We start from the raw sequence: 27,191 nt of genomic DNA, 5'->3' as shown, positions 1-27,191 counted from the left end.
TCAGCCTGTTCTTCTGTTTTATTTCTTTCCCTCTGGAATTATTTGGCCAAATACTCTGTAGTCTGAGTCTGAATGTGACTCCATTCACTACTAGTTTCCCCTTTCCAATCCGAGTGGGAGATTTTCTCAATGTGAACTCCATGCTGCCAGTCCGGGGCACTGCCTAGTGGGCAAAGTGGAGTTTAGCTCATCCCTTGGCCCCCACAGTGTGTCTCGGTTACTCTGCAGAATCCCAGTGTGCTCACTAGCCTGGATTTTCCACTCCCTTGTCCGAGACCAGTGAATGCTATTTCCTGTTTCCTGATGTTCCCTTTGCTTCACTGGCCATTTCAGGGTATGGCTTTCCACATTACGGATTTCCCACGTATGGAGGGATTACCTTTCATCCTGGATCCACCAAATCCAGTGCTGGGATGAACCATGGTAAGTAATAAATACTTCCATTCCCAGGTAGGAAAAAAATGACAAAAATGATGGATTTGTCTCCTCGTTATGTATCACAACAACAGTATCATCTGGGGGAAAAAAATCCAGATTATGCTTTTCCAAATTTGTATTTCCTGAGGATAATATAAACTCGATTCCTGATAAAATGGGGGGGGGAGGGGAAAAGGTATCTCAAAAAAAGACATATAAGAGACTTGATAGGCCCTGAATCAAGACCAGTGCTTGCTGGTTTCAAACAGGAGCCTAGAGTAATACCTTTCTTTGGTCTGTGGGTTATTCATTGTTGCAGTGAGAATGGCCATTTGTTGGGAAGAAACACAGTGGAAAAAAAGAGAGAGAGAGAGACTTGACTATTCAACTATTTTAAAATCACCAGACTTTGTCTCTTTTATACCAGGTGCTTTACATGCTTTATGTCTACAGGTGTTTTTATTCTTTTTTTTCTTTTTAAAGATTATAACTGACTTTTTAAATTGTATAGTCAGGCAACACGTCATTCCATAAAATAAGTGTTTCTCCACCTGTAATCTTCATGACTTCTCATCATCCCCATTTCATACACAGAGGTAGAAACAATTCAGTTGCTAACGGCACGTCACTGTTCATGCCAGAAGTGGAATTTAAACTAGTTCTGCCCACGCTCCTATGGTACCTGTCAGATGGCATGGTTGAACCAGAAAGAGCGTGGACTAAGATGGTGCACTTGAAATCTCACACCACTGACTGTGAATTGAGATTACATTTTGACAGCTTGCCTAATTAGCACAGCTCCTCCGTTTCCAAGAATCCTCCATTTTTCTATTTCCCTTCAAGAGTTGTATTTCACTGCTCTCCTTTCCCGATAAGCAGAATCTGTTTTTAAAGGTACGGTTTTAAAAGGTTTCAGAAGTGATCGTGTAAGATACTTCCGAAATGTGTTGTTCGCCTTATGAACCTTTTTTTTTTAAAGAATTTCAAATTATGATTTTTATTTTCCCTTTGCAGCAGAATTGCCTCTTACCTTTATGCAAGTTACAACTTACAACAGTGAGTTACAACTTAATTAGTGGCTTCTACTGAGAAAAAGCTGATGTGTTGCATTTTTCTTAGGAACCATAAACACTGAATATAAAGACAGATCTGAAGGTGATGGCAAGTGTGAGGACAGAGAGACTGCACATGTCCCTGGGAAAGAAAGTGAAATCCCAGAACAAGATAATGAGCCGGGCAAATCCAGAAGCAGCAATGATGGGGTTACTCTGGCCGACTTGGTGGGAACAAAGGAAGAGGATACTGGTGGGTTTCAAGGTCAGTAGCACCCAGCTGACTGCATGGTATTGATTAGCTGGGGAGGAATCAGTTCTGCATGCTGGAAGCTATTTCCAGATGACAAGTCTCTTCTCTGTTCATCTAAAGATGAAATATCAATGTGCTCGCCAAAGTCCTATGCCCCTTTTGGAAAGTGTGTGTCAGGTTGGGCACAATGGCTCATATCCCAGCTACTCTAGAGGTTAAAATTGAGAGGATCACTTACAAAGCCAACCTGGAGAGAGACTTAGTGAGACCCTCCCCCCCCCATCTTAATCAATAGCTGGATATGAGACACAGAGGCATAAGTAAGAATAAGGCCAAGCTGACCTAGGCAAAAAGTCCAAGAGATCCTACCTGAAAATAGATCGAATTGATGATAGATAGATAGATAGATAGATAGATAGATAGATAGATAGATAGATAGATAGATAGATAGATAATGGCTGAAGGGTAGAGCACCTGCTTAGCAAACATAAAGCCCTGAGTACTGGGGGGAAAAAAACAGTAAAGCATGTGTCATGTCAGTGTATTTGTACAAGATTTCCATTTTGCCAATTGTCTGAATTTAAAATACAGAAGTTTATATGTCTATTCTCCCATCCTAGTCAGATAACTTGGGACTGTTGTGAGAATAATTCCATTTCTGGCACAGGAAATCGAGATGTTTCCCTGTCATTCCTTCTCCCCCTTCTCCAACATCGGGCTTGGCTGTCTTACTGGAGCAATCCTCCTGTTACTCTCTTTGAAGGAGCAGGATTCAAGGGAAGGAACTATGTTGTTGTTTCCTTTGAACAAATCATGTTAGGGTATGTGTATGAATCTAGGTCATTCTACCTAGCTGGACTCTGAAGGCTTCTTCTAGGAAGGAAAGTGTAAATATTTAGATTTGGCATCCATCTACTCTCTGTGTCACACCTTTCTTTTTTTTCTTTTATACTCTTCAAAAATACACAAGCCAAGTCTAACCAGGGAGCCATACAAAAACAGGTTATACATGGCCGGGTTTGGACCAGGAGATCACAATTTGCTCTCCCCTGACCATGAAGGGCACAAACTATACAATATCACCTCTGGCTCATTCAGAGTTATCTATATGGCAGAGCCATATATGTTTTTGACATATTTACTAACAAGATAGTTGTAAAGATTCACACGAAGCCTGGGCAGTTGTGGCTCACACTTGTAATCCTGGCTACTCAAAAGGTTGAAATCTGAGGATTGTGGTTCAAAGCCAGCCAGACAGGAAAGTCTGTGAGACTCTTATCTCCAATATACTACTCAGAAACAACCAGAAGTGGAGCTATGGCTCAAGTGGTAAAGCACTAGTCTTGAGCAAAAGAGCTTAGGGACAGCGCCCATCCAAGACAACCTCAAAAAAAAAAAAAAAAAGATTTAAGTGAAGGATTATTTTTACCAAGGTATTTAGAATGTAACATGCCAAGCACAGGAGCTCACACCTATATATGGGAAGTAGAAAATTACAGTTTAAGGGCATCCTAGGCCAAAAAAAAAAAGTTAGCCAGCCCTTCTCTTAAAGACTTTCTCACCAAGAAAGGCCTAGTGTTACATGCCTGTAATCCCAGCTACATAAAAGAGGCTATCGATAGAAAGACCAAGGATCAAAGCTGGCTGGGGCAAAAACATAAGAGCCTATCTGAAAAATGACTTAAAGAGGAAAAGGTTTAGGGTATGGCTCAAGTAGCAGAGCACCTGCCCAGAAAACACAAATCCCTGAGTTCAAACCCATTACCAGAAGAAGAGGAGGAGGAGGTGGAGGAAGGAGGGGGGGAAGAGAAGAAGAGGGAGAAGAAGAGAAAGAACAAAAGAACGAATAAGAAAGCAAAGTTCAATTTGCATTGTTTGAAGATGGATGAGTCCCCTTAAAGTAACGGACATTGACAGTTCTTAAAGTAACAGACATTTCTTTTTTTTTTCAAATTTTTTATTGTGATTAAGTGGTTACATAATTTCCCAAATTTCACAGTATTGTGGGATAGTGATGCTTAGTTAAAGTCACAAACACATTCTAACTTTCATGGGGCAAATTGTCTATCATGGTCTATAACATTTATGAGGTCTATGAGTTTTGCAATACAGTTATTTCTTCCACATTGAGTGATATGTACATTGCTTTTGTTTTGCATAGCATCAGCTGTTCCCTCTTTCCCACTTGTTCCCTCCCTCCCATCGCTGCCATTAAGTTGCTTAGTTCATTTTGATCAATGTCCAGTGCAGCTAATGGGTCCCGCTGTTGTATGTTTTTCCCTGATTCCCTCTAGTTCTGTGTCATCTTCCTGGTTTCCCTCCGGTGTACACATATATACCATACATGTGATCAGCAGATGAATGGAAGTCCTTTGTTTCTTAAGTCTTGTAACAGACATTTCTAACTTCCCCCATAACAAGCCAACAGATGTGTTTTTACATCCGTCTGTTTATTTGTTTGCACTTTTTCTGATGAACACAATCCAGAAGCACCCCAAGGAGCATTTTCAACAGAAACAATGTGCTGCCCCATACCTGTACAAAAAGTATGGGAGCCTCAGCAATGATCCTGGTCCTTGTGTTGCAGATCATCTCTTCCTGGAGAAGGCGATGCAGTTGGCCAAGCGGCATGCCAATGCTCTCTTCAACTACGCGGTGACGGGAGATGTAAAGATGCTGCTAGCTGTCCAGCGCCATCTGACCACAGTGCAGGATGAGAATGGGGACAGGCAAGTCAGAGCTCTTGTGTGGCCAGGGCAGTTTTAGGGTGTGGCTGAGGGGAAAGTATTATATGAGGCATAGTGTCTGGAGAGAACAGCGCCGTTCTAAAGTTCTAGTGTCCTGTAGTGAAGCATACCTGGCCTCTCCTGGCCTGTTGCTGTCACCTACTAAACTCTAATAGTAACTGGAATATTCTTGCAAGAGGACATCTCAGCTGGGTGCCAGTGGCTCATGCCTCTAATCCTAGCTACTCAGGAGGCTGAGATCTGAGGATCGAGGCTCAGAGACAGAAGGCTCAGAGACAGCCCAGACAGCAAAGTCCATGTAACTCTTGTTATCACGGAACTCCTAAAAATACCAGAAATGGGGCTGTAGTTCAAAGTGGTAAAGCACTAGCCTCAAGCACAAAAAGCTCAGGGACAGTGCCAAGGCCCTGAGTTCAAGCCCCAGGATCAACACTATTTAATTAATTAATGTAAGAGGGCATTTCTGTAGGCAAGGGAACCAAGATATGTGTAGCTAATGGTCATTTTTGAAAGCCTTGCTTTATTGATTATAATAATAATAATGGAAGAATTGTTGAAATAAGAATGGAAGAATTGTTGAGTCCCTTCGAATCCCTGGATATTCGTGGTGATCATATACTGGAGAAAAATCCTAACGAAGGAGTAAGAGGCAGCTGCTGCTTTCCCCAGTTCCTGATCCTGTCCACCGCCTCTGGGCATGGTCCCCAGCGCGTGGGCACACAGCACGCTTCCCACCCAGGCCGCGGGGTGGGGAGGTGGGGTGTCCAATTTTGCAGGCACCATGCCTGCTGTTGCCAAGATTGTATTTCCAAAGCCACCTGGCTTCTTTCTAAAACAGTTCCCCTCCTCCTTTCACTGATACTTCTAAAGTGATCTCAAAAGCCTAGAAAAGCAACAAGAGACCACAGCGCTGAGATTCAAGTCAAGCGCTCTATCTCAAACATTCCTAAAATAGCATCAACGCGGAGAAGTCCTTCTCTGTGGAAGAGCTCTTGAGCGCTGTGCTTCAAGTCTCGGTTTAAATACCAGGCACTTTAGGAAAGTGCCAACCTCAGGGTGTCAAGCAGAAACCTTTGTTCTCTTTCCTTACAGCGTAACCAAGGATGTGGTATAACCACTGGCCTTGTTATACAGTGTGGGGGGAACCGGTACAGCCTTCTCTGTAGAAAGCCTCCAACAGCACAGTGTTGTTTATTTTTTCAGGGTTAAATAATCTGATTCACATTCAATAACATCGAACCACAAGAGAAAGCAGTTAGCCAAGACAGCGGTGTTTGCAGTAATACTTTTAGACACCTGCTGAATTGATGAGCTTAGGGAAGATGAGCACAGGCCAGTTAAGAAAGAGATGCTTGCATCTGGGGGGAGAGGATTGGGCAGAGAATGGAAGGCCACTGAGGGGGAAGGAAACTGGACAGACATGGGGAGGAAGAGGAGGTAGCCTTCTGTGCAGGGCCAGAAATGAGTATTTAAGAGTCCTCTCCCAGCTGGGAATACGGCTCAGTGATGGAGTGTTTGCCTAGCAGGCGTGAAGCCCTGGGTTCAGTTCCTCAGTACTGTATGAACAGAAAAAGCCAGAAGTAGTGCTTTTGCTCAAGAACACTAGCCTTGAGCAAAAGAAGCTCAGGAATAGTGCCCAAGCCCTGAGGTCAAGCCCCAGGACTAAGTGGGGGGGGGGAAGGCCTCTTCAAGGACCCCAAACACATACAAGCAGGCTCTCTTAGAAACCAGAAAGATGAGACAAAAAGACACCCTATTAAGAGTGTAGAAAGCCAGGCACAGATAGCTCATACCTATAACCTTCGTTACTCAGGAGGCTGAGATCTGAAGCTTAAACTTAAAAGTCCAGCCAGGGCAAGGAAGCCCATGAGACTTATTTCCAGTTACCCAGAAAAGAAGCACAATGGCTCAAGTAGTCCAGTGCTAGCTTTGAGTGAGCTCATGGCCAGCAGCCAGGCCCTGAGTTCAATCCTGAGGACCTATACCCCCCCCCAAAAAAAGTGTAGACCACAGCTTGTGGCTGCCACAATTCAGGTCTCTTGCTTTCAGTGAGCTTGTCATATCTGGCAAATACTCTGAGTCCTGTAGCCATTAGTCACCACAGAACATACAATAAAGAAAAAAAAAGTAAAACCATCTGGTATTGGGGAAATTCCCATGAGAGTGTGAGGATTTGAGGGGGAGGGGAATGTACTTCTGCTCTGAAATGCACATGGAAATTTTTAGGCAGTTTTGAAGTGTGACCTTTTTTTGTTTAATCTTCATATACGTGCCTCCATTCTGCGTCAGGCTTTAAGCACCTTTCAGAAGTCTTCTCCCAGCCTTTCTTTCAAGAGACAAAAAATAATAAAAATCTGAAATCACCCACTTCAAAATATTTCCCCAGTGGTTAAAAAAAATCACAATTGAGTTTATAGGTACTCTTTGGCCAATGTTTATGCCAAATAAGTTATGGATGCTATTGCTAACAAAGCAGCCTGAATGTAGAGGTACCTCGTTCCACGAAATTAGAGGAAACTCAGCCTGCCCAGGCCTTGGGAAGATGGTTTGACAACCAGGCACCAGTGGCTCAGGCCTGAACTCCTAGCTACTCAGGAGGCTGAGATCTGAGGATTATGGTTCAAAGCCAGCCCAGACAGAAAAGCCCATGAGATTCTTATCTCCAGTTAAACCAGCAAAAAGCTGGAAGGAGAGCTGTAGACCAAAATAAAAAATAAAAAGATGGCTTGAATTTCTGCTTCACCATAGTTATGTGACCTTAGCTGAGTTCTATTATATTCCTAAGTCCACAACATCATGAGTGATAGGATTGCTGACTTCATAAGCTCATCCTGATGATTATAAAGTTATGTGTGGTGAATATTTAGCATGATGTAACTAGAAGCACTTGACAGATGGTAGCCAATTTTTTATTATTGGTGAGTTGTTTTCAATTAATTTTGTGTGGGTGCCAGTCCTGCAGCACTGTTCCTGAGCTTCTTTGGCTGAAGGCTAGCACTCTACCACTTGAGCTGCAGCGCCACTTCTGTTTTTTTCTGAGTAGTTAATTGGAGGTAAGAGTCTCATGGAATTTCCTGCCCAGGCGAACTTCAAACTGTGATCCTCAGATCTCAGCCTCCTGAGTAGCTAGAATTACAAGCATGAACCATCAGCGCTCAGCGTTCAATTCATTTTAATAGAAGATTTTGATAAAAAGTATTGCGCTCCTGAAAGTGGTATCTGGCACCAAGCAATATCTTCTTCAGCTCATTATGTAAGGCCTCCAGGTTCCGTCACTCCTGAATCACTACCTAGATTGTGTCAAAGGCTCACTGGGCATAGAGCCTGCCCCAGAGAAGAGGGAGGGCCAGGGAGGGAGAGCAGCCGATAGAAAGCTGCATTTATGTAACTAGCAGCACATTTGGGAGAGGTCAGCTTCCTCTGCTAGAAGCCTTCCCAGGATGCAGGGTTTGAACTGAACATAAAGGAGGATGTAGGAACCATCCCGGCAGAGAGGAAAAAAAAAACAAAACAAAAAACAGAACATTCCAGACAGATGTGAGGGTGGAGGGGAAGGATATACAATGACTTTGTTTCTTCCAGATTTTTTTTTCTCAGTAGTTAAAAGCCTACTTACATCCTTCTTGACATATAGGAAGATCTTTAAGAAGCTATCATACCAATCTGGCCGTGATGGTACATACTTGTAATCCTAGAATTTGGGAAGCTGAGGCAGGATCTCAAGTTCAAAGCCAGCCTGGGCTACTCAGTGAGACCTTTTCTCAAAAACAAAAATAAATGTGTCTGGGCACTGATGGCTGGTGCTTATAATCCTAGCTACTCAGTAATGCTAAGATCGGAGGATTGCCATTCAAAGCCAGCCCAGGTGGGAAAGTCCATGAGTCTCTTATCTCTAATTAACCACTAGAAAATCAGAAGTGGCGCTGTGGCACAAAGTTGAGCATAAAAAGCTCAGGGAAGCCAGGCGCCGGTGGCTCATGCCTGTAATCCTAGCTACTCAGGAGGCTGAGATCAGAGGATCGAGGTTCAAAGCCAGCCCGGGCAGAAAAGTCCGTGAGACTCTTATCTCCAGTAAACCACCAGAAAACCGGAAGTGGCTCTGTAGCTCAAGTGGTAGAGCGCTCGCCTTGAGCTGAAGAGCTGAGGGACAGCGCCCAGGCCCAGAGTTCAAGCCCCATGACCAACAAAAAAAAAAGGCTCAGGGACAGCACCCAAACCCTGCCTGGGTTCAAGCCCCACAACAGACATCCATATATACATAATATACATACCTACATACATACCTACATACATACATACACACATACGTGATTGAAAAGCTACTACATAATTCTTTAGAAAAGGCTGGCATCACCAGGTGACTAAATTTGTCTAAGCAATTCTTAAGGTCAGGCGTTCACGCTATGTGTGCCATCTGCATGTCAGGGAAAGTAAGGGAGAAGGAAGAAGAAGAAATGTGTGCAAAGGTAGGGCTGGCCTTTGAGCTAAGGTCCTCTGGCATTGAAATCTGGATATGTTTACACCTTAAGGGATCAGTCAGACATGAACACTCCTGGGCCATGCAGGCACCACAGAGGAGTCTAATAGGAGTCTTGAACAGGCAATTGGGAGCTGTTAGAAGCAATGCATCGGAAGTGGCACTGTGGCTCAAGTGGTAGAGCGCTGGCCTTGAGCTGAATAGCACAGGGACAGCGCCCAAGCCCAGAGTTCAAGCCCCACGACCGACAAAAAAAAAAAGAAGCAATGCATCCTATAGAGACAGTATCAACCTCAAATGAAGACATTTTATTCACTCAAAATATTTTAGGGCTAACTCAAACTAGGTACAATAACAAGATCCAGTCTTCGAGTTTGATCATTTCTGCGGAGTTTTTTGCTGTTATTCTCAAAAAAAAAAAAAACCCTAATTAAGCCAGGCACCAGAGGATCATGCCTATAATCCTAGTTACTCAGGGGCTGAACAGATCACCCATTGGACCAGGTGAAAATGTCTATGAAGACCCCTTCTCAACCCCTAGCTGTGTACAGTGATGCATGCCTAATCATCCCAAACTCATGGTGCTCAGCAAGCACAAGCAGGAAAGTCTGTGATATTTCATCTAGATAGAAGGAAAGGGACGCTGAACATGGTGGTGTCCAACTATGATTAGGCTTAGAGGCATGCCTTTTAGGAAGTGAGGCTCAATCCTAAAAACAATCAGTGAAAAACGGGGCTGGAAAGCATGGCTCAGAGGCATCTCATTCATTTAGCCAGTGTCAGGCTCTGAGTTCAAACCCCAGTACTGTTTTTAAAAAGTTTAATTAAATCAGGCAAGGTGGCTCATATCTGTCATTCTGGCTTTTGGCTCAAGTGGTAGATTTGCCTAGCAAATGCAAGCCCTGAGGTCATATCCACCTAATTAATTAATTGCTACCATATTTCAATTCCAGTGTCTTACATTTAGCCATCATCCACCTCCATGTCCAGCTTGTAAGGGATCTGCTAGCAGTTACATCTGGCTTGATTTCTGATGACATTATCAACATGAGAAACGACCTGTACCAGGTAAGCAGAAATCTCCGACACAACTTTAAAAATTTTTTTCTTTTGTTTTTTAAGCATGTGTCTGGTATTTTTTTTAATTCATGTTAACAATAAAAACAGAGAGGGGGAACCACAAAACTACAAAACTTCCTCAAAGTCTGTTCATTGGGAATGTCATTTTGTGAATTAGGGTCCTTTGATCACTAAGTTTCTAGCACTCCACTCTGAAGCTCTACCATCTGCTGGGCGCACACTTCAAACTTTAGAAGTCAGAGAGGTGAGGTGTTTTAGAGGGAGAACTTGTGGGGGGAAATAGCACATCTGTCAAGGAAAATAAAGTTGAAAAACAATCGTTTCAAGCACAGCTTCACATTGTATACGAAGTCTACTGAGCCAACCCTGGTAATTAGAGCACATGAAATAAAGAGTGCTGAAATACAGAGAGAAAAGTGAAAAGTTTCCTGAAAGGGGAAAGACATCTCTCTAAATCAGGAAGACAAAATGAGACACACAGGGAGCCCTGGTTTTGCCCAAGTGAGGTTTAAATAGAAGGGAGGCAGGCAATAAAACGAGGGCAGGAACTCTTCTATGGAGGGAGATGTGCAGGCATGCAAAGAGAGAAGTCCACTGGGGACTCGGTGCGGCTGCTGGGTGGGCACGTGCTGATCTGGAGGGAAGGCCAAGGGAATGGAACCTGCCTGGGCTGAAAGACTGGATGTGGGTACTGGGGCTACGCCTGAGGCCAGCGCCATACTCCACAGTGAAGTGCTGCTTCTCCTTTCCTCCCTGGCCATGCTCCCAGCCCTGCTGTCCTCTCCCCTGTGGTTCATCTTCCCGTCTTGCCTTCCTCCTCACTTTCCACCCTGCTCCTCTCATTCGCTTGGTTCAAAATGTCCTCGTAGTCTTCCGTGGCTTGGTTGATGTGTACAGACCTCTAATTCAAGCATACGTATCTTTTACTCCAAAATTATGACTAATACTTTGCGTAATTTTTTACCTAATAAAGGATCTTTCATATTTCATGTCTATTTTTCTTCTTTCTTTCTTTTCTTTTTTTTTTTTTGGAGGGGAGTTGGCTTTGTACACTCTAAGCATGAGATCTACCACTGAGCAACACCCCAATTTTCTCTCTCTCTCTCTCTCTCTTTCTCTCTCTCTTTCTCTCTCTCTCTCTCTTCTTTATACCAGTAATAGAGCTTGAACTCAGGGCCTTGTTTGGCTTTTGCCCTCAAGGCTGGTGCTCTACCACCTAAGTCATACCTCCACTTCTGACTTTTTTTCCAGATAACTGGAAATGAGAGTTTCATGCCTTTTCTGCCTGGGCTGGCTTCAAACTGTGCTCCTCAGATTTTAGCCTCCTGAGTAGCTAGAGTGACAACTCTTAAAGCAAGGGATACAAATAATTTTATTTACTTATTTGAAAGGGGGGAAAACCTTACATTTTAATTGTAAAAAATATTTAATTTTCGTTTCCACATCTTAAAAACATGCTTTACAACAGTAAAATGGTGACTAGCAGTACAGCTCAGTGGTAGGGGCTTGCATAGGAAACCCCAGGTTCAATCCTCAAATTAAAAAAAAAAAAGTACTGAGCTGTCAACATGTAGCCCTCTGCAGATTTTTATCTGAGAGTAATGTTTCCTGAGAGAAGAAAATAATTGTCTCCCACTCGTTATTAGACATTAGATTTCTTCTCTAGCTGTTGTACTACATGTCAAGGCTAAAAATAAAAAATTAAAAGGTTAGGGACTCTTTACTGTATCATGCTATAAAATAACTCAGATGAAGTCAAAGAGTTCTCTTCAACATTCTAAATCATCTCGGAAGAAGATTATTGCTATTTGGTGACCCAAAATGTTTAGACTGATCCTTTCTTTTTCATTTTTTTTTTTTTTTTTTGCCAATCCTGGGGCTTGAACTCAGGCCCTGAGCACTGTCCCTGAGCCTCTTTTGCTCAAGGCTAGCACTCTACCATTTGAGCCACAGCACCACTTCTGGCTTTTTCTGTTTATGTGGTACTGAGGACTCAAACCCAGGGTTTCGTGCATGCTAGGCAAGCACTCTACCACTGAGCCACCTTCCCAACCCCTGCTTCTTTCTTTTAACAATCGCAAATATACAAAGAAAATGAGGAACAGGATGCGGTAGCCATTCTTTCAGAGACTCCTCAACCCTTACCTCCACCCCAGTGCCTATAGGTCAGATCCAAGGAAGTACTTACTTGTTTTTCTCATTATAAATAGGATTGGCAAAGGACCAGGCACCACAGGATTAGAAGCTGTGATTTATTATGTGTGAACCTCCTTTCCGTACTGTTTGGTCACATATATTGAGACTGTCATGAGTGCTGGAGACAAAAACCCTTGAAACTGCCACCACTGGCGTTCTGCTCCCTTCTAATATGGGGCCCAGGAGAAGAACACAGCGTCATCTTTTCCTCTGTACCATCACTCTGAATGGTTTTTTTGTTTGTTTTGTGTCAGTCATGGGGCTTTGAACTCAGGGCCTGGACTCTGTCTCTGGTTCTTTTGCTCAAGCGCTCTTCCACTTTGAGCCACAATACTACTTGCAGTTTTGTTTTGTTTGTTTGTTTTTTGAGTAGTTAATTGGAGATAAGAGTCTCATAAAGACTATTCTGCCAGGGCTGGCTTAGAACCAAGATCCTCAGCTCTCAGCTTCCTAAATAGCTAGGATTACAGGCATGAGTCACCAGCACCCAGGTAGTTTTTGTTTTTTATTTTTTGAAACAGGGTCTTGCTATATTGCCCAGGCTAGCTTTGAATTTCAGAGCCAAAAAAATCTTCTTACTTCAACCTCCTAAACAGTTGGGATTATAGATATGGGTTTCTTTCTACCTCTCTGTCTCTCTGTCTCTGTCTCTGTCTCTGTCTTTGTCTGTCTGTCTGTCTCTCTCTCTCTCTCTTTCTTCCTGCCTGCCTGCCTGCCCTTCCTCTCCCTCTCTCTCCCTCTCTCCTTAGCCTATTCTTTTGCTCCAGGCCAGTGCCTCAACTTCTGACTCTTTGGTGGTTAATTTTAGAGAATAGTCTCACAGACTTCCCTGCCCAAGCTAGCTTTGAACCAGGATTCTCAGATCTCAGATCTCAGTTCCCTGAATAACTAGGATTACAGGCATGAGTCACTGGCACCTGGCTCTCATAACTATTCTCGATAGAAAATTAGACAGTTCTCTTTATATGGGAATCATTGTAAACATTTCCCCAAATACCTTTCACTAATCTTAGTACATTGCTGTGAACATCTGTCATGACCAAATCCTCATCCCCACCCACTGTACACTCAAAATAGTCCAAGTTCATACAGTTAGGGTTTTTCTGGAGATGTTCTCTTTATAATCTTCTCTTCCAGTCTCCTTCCTCATAGATGATTGTTCTGATGTGTTTGATGTGGTTTATTTTATTTGTGTATGTTCCCATAAAACATTATTGAGTGGTTTTATGCCTGCATTTTTCTCTTTTTTTAATTATCACAAACATAATTTTTTTTGTTTTTTTTTGTTTTTTGGTCGGTCCTGCGGCCTGAACTCTGGGCCTGGGCACTGTCCCTCAGCTCTTCAGCTCAGGGCTCTACCGTTTGAGCCACAGCGCTACTTTCGGCTTTTTCTGCTTATGTGGTGCTGAGGAATTGAACCCAGGGCCTCAGGCATGCAAGGCAAGCACTCTACCACTGAGCCACCTTCCCAGCCCAATATGTTATTTTTTAAATGGGGCAAAAGGATTGAGAACTCAACACTGCCTTCTCTGGCAATTCACAAGTCCTTCAGCCTTACTCCCAAATGTAAATAAACATTGTGTTTATAGGCACAGAATGTTCCAAATATGACTGGATGTGTATGGGAACTGGAATTACATGTGTCATTTGGTGTACTTCCTCATATGATTCACATCATTTTACACAGACATCTGCCACCTTGCATTAACCTTTCTCAGAATGTTTAATTTGATATACCTGTGGGTTCATAAAGAACTCTTTAAGTGTACTGAAAGGCCCACCATATTTACTGGGTGGACATTGAAGAAACTATCATGGAGCTCTCCTCAGTGTTGACATCCTATGTAACTACAGCACAGTATCCAAACCAGGAAATGAACACAGGCATAATCCACAAATGCTCATCAGATGTTGCTCATTGTCCACGTCCTCATTTTATCGTTTTGTTTTCAAAAGAAACACAGTGGCATGCATCTCGGAAGTTGAAGCAAAGGCCCTGCAGTTAAAAGCTAGCCTGAGGAACATAGTAAAACTCTGACTCAGGAATAAATAAATTATAGAAATAAAGAAATAAGCCAGACACCAGTGGCCCATGCTACTAGAAGGAGTAGCTCAAGCTGCTCAGGAAGCCGAGATCTGAGGACTGAGATGGTGATTCAAAGTTAGTCCAGGCAGGAAAGTCTGTGAGACTCTTATCGCCAGTTAGCCACTATAAAGCCAGAAGCAGAGATGTAGCTCAAGGTTAAGTGGTGCTGTGCAGTAGCCTTGCACTAAAAACTCAAAGACAGTACCCATACCCTGAGTTCAAGCCCCAGGACTAACACAAAAGAAAATGAATGAAAGAAGGAGAGAGAGAGAGGAAGGAGAGAGAGAGAAAGAGAGTGAGAGGGAGGGAGGGGGAGAAGAAGGAAGGAAGGACAGAGGAAGGAAGGTAGGAAGGAAGCAAGGAAGGAAACAAGGAAGGAAGGAAGGAAGGAAGAGAGAAGAAAAGAGGGAAGGGAAGGGAAGGAAGAGGGAGAAGGGGAAACAGAGGGAGAGGAAAGCACTTTTGATATGCAGTTATAGTCCCAATGTTTAGAAGGTTGAAGCAGGATTCAGCCTTCGGCCCTGAAGTTCAAAACTAGTCTATACGCTCCATGCCATTTTATTTCTGCCGTGGCTGTGTGTAAGACTTGTCGATGCAGTTATATGTTTGGCTCGTTCAGTCATGGCTCCTGAATAGAACCCCATTGCATACTTCCTCAGTCTCTGACTCACTTATTCTCAGTAACAGTCAGTTAACCAGCCTCTAACCTCCCACCTAGAGAAAACAGTGCTGCCGTGAGAATCCTTGCCTGTGTTTGTGTTGGAGGTTGCTACGATATTTGAGGTCTTGACTCTCCTGAGAGTCAGCCTCAGTCCCCACACATGCACAGGGTGAAGATGCCTAGGGTCCCGCCGATGGAAATCTCCAAGGCCAACATACCACAGAAAGCCTTTGGTGGCACTGTGAGATAAAATTTTTAAGAAATTATGGTGAGAGATTTTATATGATATGAAAAATGTATTTCAAAACTAATGATTGGTTGTGGGGAATAGCTTAGTATTAGAGCCTAGAGCTAGAGCCTTGCCTGGTTTAAATGAAGCCCTAGGTTCAATCCCCAGCACCCCTAAATAAATAAACAAAACTAGAGAGAGATTATCCTAATTTTTTTTAAGTTTTCTTTTGTCAGTTGTAGGGCCCGAACTCAGGACCTAGATGCTCTCCCTGAGCTCTTTTTGCTCAAGGCTAACGCTCAACCACTTTGAGCCACAGCTCAAAGAGTCTCACCTGGACTTTTCTTTCTTTCCTGGCTGACTTCAAACCACGATCCTCAGATCTCAGCTTCCTGAGTAGCTAGGATTACAGGCCTGAGCCCCCAATGCCTGGCTCTCATTTCTGATCGATCGAATATTCTTCAGTTTCGAATCTTTTTCATAGTCTTCTTCTCTTTCCATTTCCTGTCAGAAAATGAAGATTAGTAAGCAGAACCTTGATTGCGTGATTTGCTGTAGAGAGGAAAACTTACTGATACCCATCTAAAGTTTTGTGGGCATTGTTCCATTTTATGCTAGAAGATGAAAGAAATAATGGAGGATGATAATTTGGTTTTTAAAAAAATCTTGTCTTGTTTCTACTGTCTTAAATAATCGCTGGATGTGAGATTGTGGTGGTCCAGGCCTCATACACCTTGCATCTACCAAGTGCGTACATTGCCTATGGCAGCTCTGGTGTTGGTGACTCGCCTGTCACTACAGTAGCCATCAGCAAATGCTTTCTGAAAGAAAACTTAGGCGAGCTGTCACCAGACAGGCTAGATTTCATAATTAGGTTCCTATGAAACAGACTGAGGGGTGTGTGTGTGTGTGTGTGTGTGTGTGTGAAAGGCTCTTCCACGGCTGTATTTGTCTTGCACATTTTTGAAAACATACGATTTTTATTCGTATTCACTGAAACACTACTCTCTAGGCAGAGTTGTCACATGGATTTTTCTGCCGGCTACCAGCAGCTCAGGGTTTATGTTCCTTTGAGCTTTCCTAGTGAGATACTTACATTGTTCTAACTACGCTTCTTAGCAGCCAGTGTAACACCGTTAATGAAATGGAAGTACAACGTAATGATGGGTCTCAAGCCGGTCCATAGAATAGCATTTTTTAATTTAGTAAATTTATTTCTCATGTTACTGTAAAATGATGTCAGCTTTGTCAGTTGATTTTCTATTTAAAAGTTCATTTTAAATTCCTTATGTAAGGCTGGGTGCCAGTGGTTCACACCTGTAATCTTAGCTACTCAGGAGGCTGAGATCTGAGGCTCGAGGTTCAAAGCCAGCCCTGGCAGGAAAGTCTGTGAGACTCTTACCTCCAATTAACCACCAGAAGTGGCGCTGTGGCTCAAGCAGTAGAGCACTCACCTTGAGCTGAAGAGTGCAGGGACAGCATCCAGGTCCAGAGTTCAAGCCCCACGATCATCATCAACAACAACAAAAATGTCCTTACATAAAACCGTAGCTTTGGCTTGATTTGCTAGCATACAAAATTAGTAGCTAAGGATGAATCAATACTGGAAACTCAAGAAAGCTAAAAATCGGTTATACTTACGTTAAAATAGCAACCATAGAATTCTGACGAAACAGAAATAAAGTATTGCAAGGTGTACACGTAAAAGCCATCTAATTATTCTAATTACTAAATGACTGAATCTGAGTGTGTGAGCCTGCCCGACTCACACACAGTACCCTAGAATGAGAAACTCTTCTGCAAAGATTAAGAATTAGTCTGGGAATGGCCAACAGCCCTGCAGACTGACTCTACATACTCCAACGTCAGCTGCTAAGCCATGGTCTGCAGATGCTCACCACTGACCAGCCCATCTCCTGCCCCTTCCTTCCCTAGACCCCCTTGCACTTGGCAGTGATCACTAAGCAGGAAGATGTGGTGGAGGACTTGCTGAGGGCCGGGGCTGACCTGAGCCTTCTGGACCGTCTGGGTAACTCTGTCTTGCACCTAGCCGCCAAAGAAGGACATGATCAAATTCTCAATATCTTACTCAAGCACAAGAAGGCAGCTCCTCTTATTGACCACCCCAATGGGGAAGGTAAGAGCCCCTCGCAGTGTTAGCGCAGCCTCTACCACTCAGTTTCTAATTAACCGCTTGCTATTTGATAAGTGTTTCTCGGCTTATACTCAAAGGACTTTCTCTGGTCATGTGTAGTTCGTCGTGTCTGGGGTGTGTTTCTCTTGCTCACCATAGCGAATTCCTTTAAAGATGATTTGGAATGGTGACTTGGTAGGAGGAAGAAGCAAAGGCCTGTGCAAACAGTGGTCTTGAGAGGTATAAAGCATCAGTTATTCCAAGAATGTGTACCTACTCTGTTTCTCCTGACAGCAGACTAGGAGACTATGGCTTTGCAACCCAGAACAATAGACTTAACAGAGCTTTTAAAGGGTCCCCAAGCAGCCACTACAGGAGCTGGAAGCTCCCAGTCTCCAAGCCTGGGATCTAGTTGTGCCATTCCCTACAGCTTTGGGGAGAACCATGGATGGGCAGCGTTCCCACCCTGTGCCTGTCCCTGTGCTTGGATCCTAGGTCTGAACGCCATTCACATAGCCGTGCTGAGCAACAGCCTGCCGTGTCTTCTGTTGCTGGTGGCGGCGGGAGCGGACGTCAACGCTCCCGAGCAGAAGGCTGGGCGCACAGCGCTGCACCTGGCTGTGGAACAGGACAACATCTCCTTGGCGGGCTGCCTGCTCCTGGAGGTGAGGGAAGCCTGGGGTGCCCTTGTTGGTTGTTGCATTCGATGCCCAAGGATGATTTAAGGATGTCTTTTCAAAGAAAGATGTCAGCATCAGCTTGACTCCTTCCTACAACAGTGTATTCAACTTCTGTGCAATGTTCAGAATAGCAACGTTAAGCATCACCTACTCTCATTAGGGATTGCTTCCAAGCAGAGCCAGCCCAGAGCAGCAGTGGGACTAGTGAACGGAGAAGCTGTGCACAGGGGTCGTGGGGACAGAAAGGCCAGAGACCCTTCAGCTAACGTTGTCTTTCTGTGCACCCTGGGTTTCAGGGCGATGCCCACGTGGATAGCACCACCTTCGATGGAACTACACCCCTGCACATAGCAGCTGGGAGAGGCTCCACCAGGCTGGCAGCGCTCCTCAAAGCAGCAGGTAAGGGGCTTGACATTCATGAAAAAGATGATCAGAAATGCAAACTCAACTTCACAGCAGTACTGTCGCCTTCTTTAAGCCAAAGACCTGTTTCTGAACGACAGGTAAGCAAAAACTTCATAGCCAATTTCGTTGTAATTAAGGAAAGGCACCGTGTAGACTATTACCCTGTCGTGTTTTACTCTCTGAATCATCGAGTTTAATTTCTTTTCTTTCCTTTTTTTTGGCTTTTTTTGGTAGTTTATTGGGGATAAGAGTCTTAAGGGCTTTCCTCCTCAGGCTGGCTTCAATTCTTAGATCTCAGCCTCCTAAGTAGCTAGGATTACAGGTGTATGAGCTACCAGTGCCCAGAGTTTAATTTCTTGTACAGTTCTGAGCTGTATCAGTCTCTGATCCCATCACAACTGCCCAAAAGAAAAGATTTGAAGACCTCCTTTCACACAAGGGGTTGAAAAAGCAAATGAGCTGTGTACACTGTTTCTATGAACATGACCCTACACTGGTTCATTATAGGCACTGCCTCCTTGATTGCGTTCAATCCACAGAAACACGTTTGAGATAAGTTCCACTACTATTATTCCTGCCTATGAACAGTCCCATGGCAAAGTCCCCTGTGTGACAAAGCAGGCTGGGCCTCCATGCTTTATTTTCTCTCCTCTTTGCTCAGGGTTTGCAAAGGGCTCGTGGTTCATTTAATACTCCAGCCCTATAAAGTACAGAAAATTATTCTTGTTCATCTCTGAGTCTCCAGTGCCTTGTGAAGTTAGAACCAAGTATAATGAAAATGATACTACAATCCAAGTGCCAGTGGCTCCTGCTTGTAACTCTTAGCCACTCAGGAGGCTGAGAGCTGAGGGTTATAGTGTGAAGCCATTTTGGGAAGACAAATCTAAGCGATTCTTATCTCCAGTTAAATCACCAAAAAGCTGGAAGTGGAAGTGTGGCTCAGGCGATAGAGTGATAGCCTTGAGTCAAAAAGATATGGGATAGCTAGAGGCCCTGCACACACACACACACACACACACACACACACACACACACACACACACACACACACACACACACACAGAAACCAGATATTGGCCCTTCAAGTCTGATAGACATAGAAGTTACTTAAAATTTTTATAAGATTTTTTTAAGTGATGCATAAATTCAAGAAAACAGAGCAGGTTAAGGCACTCACTAAAAGATATGAGAACTTTTTCCTGGACAGTACCATATTTTTTCTAATAAGTAAATTATACGTTAAATAAACAGTAGCCTGCCTACTTGCCTGCCCCCCCACTCTCTCTCTCTCTCTCTCTCTCTCTCTCTCTCTCTCTCTCTTCCTTTCTTTCCTCTTGTCAAATTGAGCTTTTCTTTATCTGAGAGGTACTGGCTGTAGTGTGTGTGGACCATTTTGGAAGGCACTGGTTACACTGAAGAAATGTCTTCAGGCAGTATGCTATGATGCTTTCCAAAATGCTTTCTCTTAAACTCTCAGGATCTCATGAAAAAGTAGCAAGTACTGGTGTCTCTGATATAAATAGAGACGCCTCGTGGGGAGATCAAAGCCATGAAGAAGGTCACATGAAAAACAGGTGTAGTTCAGCCTCTCCCATCTTGGGTCCTGTTCCTGGTTTCTTTTAGTTTCTCCACTGTTCTCATGGTCAGTTTACACACACACATACTTGCTCGAGCCAGCACTAGCCATGGCAAAGCAAGCAATCGCCTGGTGGCTTTTCTTGGACACTCTTCCATCATTGATTTTGCCCCAAATCAGATGTTCTGCCAACAAAATCAAAATGAGTTCCACATCCAAAAGAGCATCTTATCTTAACACTGTTCGCAAATATCACACTGAGCAAACACTCTCCTAAAAGGTCACTAGGACTTTGAGTAGTTATTTGTGAATTACTTTTTGTATTTTTTTTTCACTGGACACTAAAGAACAGGCTAGCTGGACACCAGTGGCCACACCTGTAATCCTAGCTACTCAAGAGGTTGAGATCAGGATTCAAAGCCTGCCCAGTTCACCATCAACAAAAGCCAGAAGAGGCGTGGTTCAAGTAGTAGAATGCCATTCTTGAGTGAAAAAGTTATAAGGGAGAGTTTCCATGCTCTGAGTTCAAGCCTCAGTTACCAACACACACACACACACACACGCACACACGCATGCACACACACATGCACACACACATGCACACACACGCACACATGCACACACATGCGCACACCAGGACAGGCACATCCTAGTAGAAGGTTCTCTTCGTGTTTTGTTTTTAGCTTGTTTAAGACTGGAGCCCTGGCAATGCTCACCAAAGAATAAATCTGGCCAGCTGTCACTAGACATAAAGTATGTTCGCCCTTTTCAGCTAGTGAGAGGAGCGGGTGAGAAATGCACATTGGCAGCATACTTGAACATTAGGACATTGGTCCTGTCAATGACCCAGTCCCTCTGACTCATATGTCCTGGTCCTCAGGTTAAAGGTACACCATTCACATGAAAACTATCCTGTAGAGCTACAGGTCAGAAGTATTCAAAGCCTTTTGTTTTTAATAGTTCTTTGGTGAGATAGGATACTACAAAACAACATTATGAAGTGGTTAACATTTTTTAATGTCTTTTTCTTTTATTTTGTGCCAGTACTAGGGCTTGAACTCAGGGCTTGGCACTACCCCTTAGCGTCTTCATTCAAGACTAGCTCTCTCCCACTTGAGCCACATCTCTGCTTCCAGCTTTGGGCTCATTAATTGAAGATAAGAATCTCACAGACTTTTCCTGCCTGGGCTGGCTTCAAACCTCTATCCTCAGATCTCAGCCTCCTGAGTAGGGAGGACTACAGGTGGGAGTCACCAGCACCCAGCTTAAAATGTCTTTTATGCCTTAAAATTTTTTATTATTGGAAGTGGCGCTGTGGCTCAAGTGGCAGAGAGCTAGCCTTTAGCTGAAGAGCTGAGGGACAGCGTCCAGGCCCAGAGTTCAGGCCCCACAACTGGAAAAAAAAAATTATAATGTACCATGTGATTTTTTTGTTTCTTTTGTATATTCTTCCCCTGTGGTATAACCCCTGCTTTCACTGTATATGATTCCAGTGCCCTGCATCTTGAATATATATTTTTCTAATTTGGGGCGGGAAAGGGAAATAACAAAATGCTGAAACAAGGATACAGGTTGACCCATTTTAACCATGAGATGTACAAGACACTATATTGAAAACGAACTTTACAACTTGCGGGGGGGGGGGGCGGGAGAGGAGTTGGGGAGGTGGAGAGGGAAGGGATGGTAGGGGAAAAACAAAGGAGAAGGTAACAATGCTGGATAGGAAATGTACTCATTACCTTACTCATGTAACTATAACCCTCTGTACAGTATTTTTACAATAACAATATAAACAAAAATTATTATGATGATTATCTTTCGCATCTAAAGGTACATTGCCTTTGCAAATCTGACCTGGCAAGCAGTTGGGAGCTGACAAGGTTTAGTCTTGCCTAACAGTGTCACCTGACTTCTCAGGAGCAGACCCCCTGGTAGAGAACTTTGAGCCTCTCTATGATCCGGATGACTCCTGGGAGAAGGCTGGAGAGGACGAGGGAGTCGTGCCCGGAACCACACCTCTAGATATGGCTGCCAACTGGCAGGTGAGTGTGAGCTGCTTGGGCTGTATGACAGATGCTCCTGCGGGAAGCAGAGGCCGGGAATGTAAGGACAGATGGCTTCCTTTGATTCGGGGCCCTGAATAGCAGGCCTTTTATTTTTAAGAAACTCAGCTTGTCAAGAGCCATATTTATCTTGAATCGCCTATCCATGGAAGATCTAGGTCAGCTGAGCCCTCAGTGTAAAAGTGTCTACCTAATCAGATCAGAGTTGAGATGTTGAGAGGTCAAGAAAACCCAAATTTTACATCGAGGTAGACGTTCTGCGCACACCCCAGAATTATTTCTATCTCAATTTCCTGAGCTCAGAGAAATTGCTATCATTGGTTCAGAACTTAATGTGAGTAATTTCTGATGGCAAAAATTCTTCTGAGGATTTCCCCACAAATACAAACAGATTAAGTGTAAATCCTTCCGCAAAACCCCAAGGCACTGAGATCTGAGGAGGTAGATCAATGAAGAGATCATTGGGTAAAGAGAAGAGAGAGTGGAGGAATGTACAGATCTTCAACACACAAAATGGAATTGTTTCGTTTTTTATTGTGTGTGTGTGTGTGTGTGTGTACACATGTGCCTGTTAGCACCAGTTGTGAGGCTGGAACTCAGGGCCTGGGCATTGTCCCTGTGCTTTTTTTTTTTCAAGGCTAGCACTCTACCACTTAAGCCACAGCTCCACTTGCAGCTTTTCAGTAGTTAATTGGAACTTTTTGGTAGTGAACTGGGGTAAGAGTCTCATGGACTTTCCTACCCGGACTGACTTTAAACCATGAACCTTAGATCTCAGCCTCCTGAGTAGCATCCAGGATTACAGGTATGAGCTACAGGCACCTAACACAAAATTGAGTTTTGAAGGTTAAGTTCAACTGCGCCTCTCAAAGCTGCTCGCGCGCCTCCTGGCAGCCAGTTTATATGGGACTGAAAGGCCCCGTGCGTGGTTCCCCTGGTACATTGGCCTTTTCTCTAGAGGGCTCACAGTCCTCACCCCCATGTTGTCTTTCCCCTGGTCCAGCAGCAGCAAAGGGAGTGCAGAGAACACCTGAAAGACCTCCACAGCTGTGAGGTTCTTGTTTGTTTTGCTTTCTTTTAACTTAAGACATTTCAGTGTAATGTTTTCCCATGTTTTTTTTTTTCCTAACCAACAGGTCTTTGAGATATTAAATGGGAAACCCTATGAGCCAGAGGTCACCGCTGATGATTTGCCGCCACAAGGTGGGTTGTGACAGAACCAGATTCTCTCCACCAGTTACTCTCTCCACACATGTTTTACATGGAGGGGGTTATAACAGGCACAGTGCTTATTTCAGAATCGAAGGAGATTGCCTGGTCCTCATCCGCCAGCTCTGCTCTGCTCTGTTCTGCTGGGCTGCATCCCCTGGGAGTTGGGGGGACAGCAAAAGAGCAGTGACCCTGGGAGTGGACAGTCAGTCACCTGGTCCTCCTTTCCTTCAGGAGACATGAAACAGCTGGCTGAAAATGCAAAGCTGCAGCTCTACAAGTTGCTGGAAATTCCTGATCCAGACAAAAACTGGGCTACGCTGGCACAGAAGCTGGGGCTGGGGATCCTTAACAACGCCTTCAGGCTGAGCCCCGCCCCTTCAAAAACACTGATGGACAACTACGAGGTAAAGCATCACTTTCCCCGTTGCAGCTTTTCCATCCAGCTTCCCTCCAGGGATGTGATTGGTCCAGAGGAACACCCTCTCCCTGCCCCATCATGCTGAGGAAGAAAACCAGTCCTTGCCCAAGGTGTGGGGAGGGGAACCGAGGCTAAGAGAGAAGCCCTATTTTTGAAGAAGTATGTCTTCATGTCCCCCCTCTCCCCAAGCCTTCCCATGAAATGCTACTTGCAAGTCAGAGTGGTCCCTCCGCTGTGATCTCCCCAGCACACGAGAGAGATTGTAAGCAGCATGCACCTCTTCCTGCCCCCACGGCCATGTACGAGTCAGTACAAGGCATCGTGGGTCTCTGGGGTGCCTGCTGCTGTCTGCTTTGCTCAAGGTAGGGACACGTAGGGTGAGGTGATTTTTCTGCTGTTGTTTCTTAGTGGATTTTGGAGCTTCCGCTTACATCGAGTTCCATTCCACTGCATCGGCTCTCTCTCCCCCTGCCCCTCCTCTCTCTTAGGATAAGCCACTTGTCTGTGATTTCCTGAGTGGCCTTTGAACAGAAACAGGAAGCGTGATTCAAAGACTGTATTTATGATCACAGGCCCTGTGTTTTCTCTCTGCCCTCCCCAGAAGCACTTGGCTCTGGGAGAGAAGACAGAGGGAGGGGACAGTGTCAGGGCTTCGAGCCTGCGCAGAGACTCAAGGACATCCTCTTGACTTTTTCTCCCAGGTCTCTGGAGGGACCGTCAGAGAGCTGGTGGAGGCCCTGCAGCAGATGGGCTACACGGAGGCCATTGAGGTGATCCAGGCGGCTCTCTGTACCTCAGCGACCCCAGCCTCCAGCCCTGTGAAGCCCACCAGTCAGGCCCACATGCTGCCTCCCTCGCCTTCCTCTGTGAGACGGCACATAGGTAAAGGGGGGAAAAAGACAGAAGGGCAGAGGACATGGTCTCCGCTCCCGAGACTGGGGTCTATGGTTCTCATAGGATGTGGCCCCTCAGATCTCATCTACCACCTCCTGAATGCACCTTCCTGAGTAGCACCAGCCCCAGCCTTTTTGCTTTCTTGCTTTCTTGCTTTCTTTCTTCCTTTCCTTCTTTTTCTTCCTTTCTTCCTTTTTTTTGGTCAGTCCTGAGGCTTGAACTCAGGGCTTGGGCACTGTCCCTGAGCTTCTTTTTGTTCAAGGCTCTACCACATGAGCCACAGCGCCACTTCTGGTTCTTTCTGTGTATATGGTACTGAGGAGTTGAGTCCCAGGGCTTCATGCATGCTAGGTAAGCACTCTACCACTAAGCCACATTCCCAGCCCCATCAGCCCCAGCTTTACCTTTGTCCCTGTCACTACCATTTGTCTACCGGGACTGTCCCCACAAGCAGGCCCATTGACACGCAAGTTACTTAGATTCCTGGGAAACTCTGAAAATGACATGGAGTTAAGGTCAATAATACTTCTCTCATTTCTTATGTTGAGAGAGAGAGAGCGAGAGAGCTACTCAGGTACATGAGATTTGAGGATCTCAGTTCAAAGCCAGCCAGCACGGGCAGGAAAGTCCCTGAGACTCTTACCTCCAATTAACCATTAGAAAGCCGGAAGTGGCACTGTGGCTCAAGTGGTAGAGCTCTCACCTTGAGCTCAAGAGGTCAGGGACAGTGCCCAGGCCCAGAGTTCAAGCCTATGATCAACAAAAGAGATGGGGGAGAAGAGAGAGAAATTGAGATTCCTTGGGGAAAACATAGAGCATGAAGTTTATAGACTGGGGTCTAGCACATAGACCACAGATGGATGCTGATGTTTTTCCCACCTGAACACTTCAGTCCCTCCTCTACACCCCCCTGCTGTGAGCTCCTCCTTCAGTCCCCTCCCCAAGCTCACCTTGCCCCCCCATCCCCAGCATCCACCATACCTTGTCATTCCCAACCCACAGGGCGAACGAAGTCTCAGGGCAGCCCACGGAGCCAATAGTTCTCCATAATTCTATTATCCCATTCAAAACACACTCTCTCTCCTACACCTCTAGCCCCCTGCCCTCCCCTTTATTTATTTTGTCTAGATGCAGCAGTTTCTCCTGCTATAAAATAGGTGATACACCACCTGGAATAATAAACCTGATTTCTAAGAAACAAAAAGGTCTATTGAGAACGCATTTGAACGAACAGAAGATGAGGTGGTGACAGCCCATGGCCATGGATTTTCCTGTCCCTCACCTGCATTATGTAGGGATGGCAGGGATGGTAACAGGTGGAAGGCAGTGATCAGATCATCCATGTTGCTATCCAGAGCCAGCCAGAACGCTTGCTGCAGGGAGAGGGGAAGGTGACCATAGGGTAGAAGACCGGCCACACACAGGGTTGGTCCTTGCCCGGCCTCCAGTGAATGCGTGCCTTCTTCCCCCCAGATGAGCTCCAGGACGACAGCATCTGTGACAGCGGAGTGGAGACGTCCTTCTACAAACTCAGCTTCACAGAATCTCTGACCAGCGGCGGTGGCTCGTTGCTAACTCTGAACAAAATTCCCCACGAATACCGACAGGAAGGACCCATCGAGGGCAAAATTTAACCCACCGGCCATTTCCCTCACGGGTAAACCAAAGCCCTAAAATGTCACTCTTATCATCCCAAAGAAGGAAGGGAAAGTGCATCCAGAGGTGCTCGAGAGGAGCAGACCCACTGCCCGGATCATTCTGGATTTCATTCATGGTCTTCTACACTTGGCTTCCTTCCATGAATTGTAGTGGTTTCACGTACAGATAGAATCTAACCATCACAGCCCGCGGCTGAGCTGCAGCTGCATGGAGGTGAGGTCGCTTCCTGAGCTTTTCCAGATGCTTCGGGGATTCCAGCTGTTTTCTGTTGCTGCACCTGCTGCTCCATCCCATTGTCATTCAGAGGTATCCTGTCCCTACCTGGATTCTTTCTCACCATCCACAGCACTCAGTTATACATTCAGAATAATGAGAGAGAGAGAGAGAGAGAAATAGTTTAAAATCAAAGTCACTGGCGTGCAATTTTTTTTTAAAAAAAAAGGCTTATTGCTTTTTCTAATGTGCTTGCCACTGGGATTTGAGAAACATGGACTTAGCGATATTTAAACGTGGCTACAATCAGTGCTGAAAATGGTATTTTCCCCTTTTTCTGCATTTTTTGCTATTGTAAATATTTTTTTAGATCAAATACTTTAAGGGAAAAAATGTTGGATTTATAAATGCTATTTTTATTTTACTTTTATAATAAAAGGAAAAGCAAATTATTGACCTCACATTTTCTCTTGGTCTCTGCAGAAAAGATGATTCTTTGCCATTTGGGCTATCAGTCTGTAGCCCGGTGATCACATTTCCATTCCGGTTTAAACACAATTGAAATGACCAGAACAATATTGAAAGTATTCAAACCTAAGAGGAAAGTTGGGGTGGTCAAATTCTGGCCCAGCACATCTCATTTTCACATATCACCCCTCCCTCTTCACCTTCCAACAACACCTTCTCCATGTATTTGTGATGCATAAAATATCGAAGTTCCATGGGCACTGGTAGCTCA

At 44.6% G+C, this 27,191-nt stretch overlaps 1 protein-coding gene across 1 annotated transcript in view; it reads left to right on the top strand.

The window, feature by feature from the left end:
* The window catches only part of Nfkb1 (nuclear factor of kappa light polypeptide gene enhancer in B-cells 1), a 95,928-nt gene extending 69,077 nt beyond the window's left edge, over positions 1-26,851 (top strand). The window contains exons 12-23 of the mRNA XM_013023831.1: positions 334-423; positions 1,537-1,734; positions 4,310-4,451; positions 9,900-10,014; positions 17,134-17,335; positions 17,828-17,997; positions 18,309-18,411; positions 21,911-22,035; positions 23,193-23,259; positions 23,500-23,672; positions 24,388-24,568; positions 26,054-26,851. Coding sequence (XP_012879285.1) covers positions 334-423; positions 1,537-1,734; positions 4,310-4,451; positions 9,900-10,014; positions 17,134-17,335; positions 17,828-17,997; positions 18,309-18,411; positions 21,911-22,035; positions 23,193-23,259; positions 23,500-23,672; positions 24,388-24,568; positions 26,054-26,214 — 1,727 coding nt within the window. The 3' untranslated portion in view covers positions 26,215-26,851. The remainder of the gene's footprint in view (positions 1-333; positions 424-1,536; positions 1,735-4,309; positions 4,452-9,899; positions 10,015-17,133; positions 17,336-17,827; positions 17,998-18,308; positions 18,412-21,910; positions 22,036-23,192; positions 23,260-23,499; positions 23,673-24,387; positions 24,569-26,053) is intronic.
* Positions 26,852-27,191: the final 340 nt, after the last annotated feature.

The sequence above is a fragment of the Dipodomys ordii genome, unplaced genomic scaffold (genome assembly GCF_000151885.1).
Source record: "Dipodomys ordii isolate 6190 unplaced genomic scaffold, Dord_2.0 Scaffold70, whole genome shotgun sequence".
NCBI classification, from domain to species: Eukaryota; Metazoa; Chordata; class Mammalia; order Rodentia; family Heteromyidae; genus Dipodomys; species Dipodomys ordii.
Note: the sequence above shows the minus strand (reverse complement) of the source record. Positions and strands in the feature narration are given on the sequence as shown.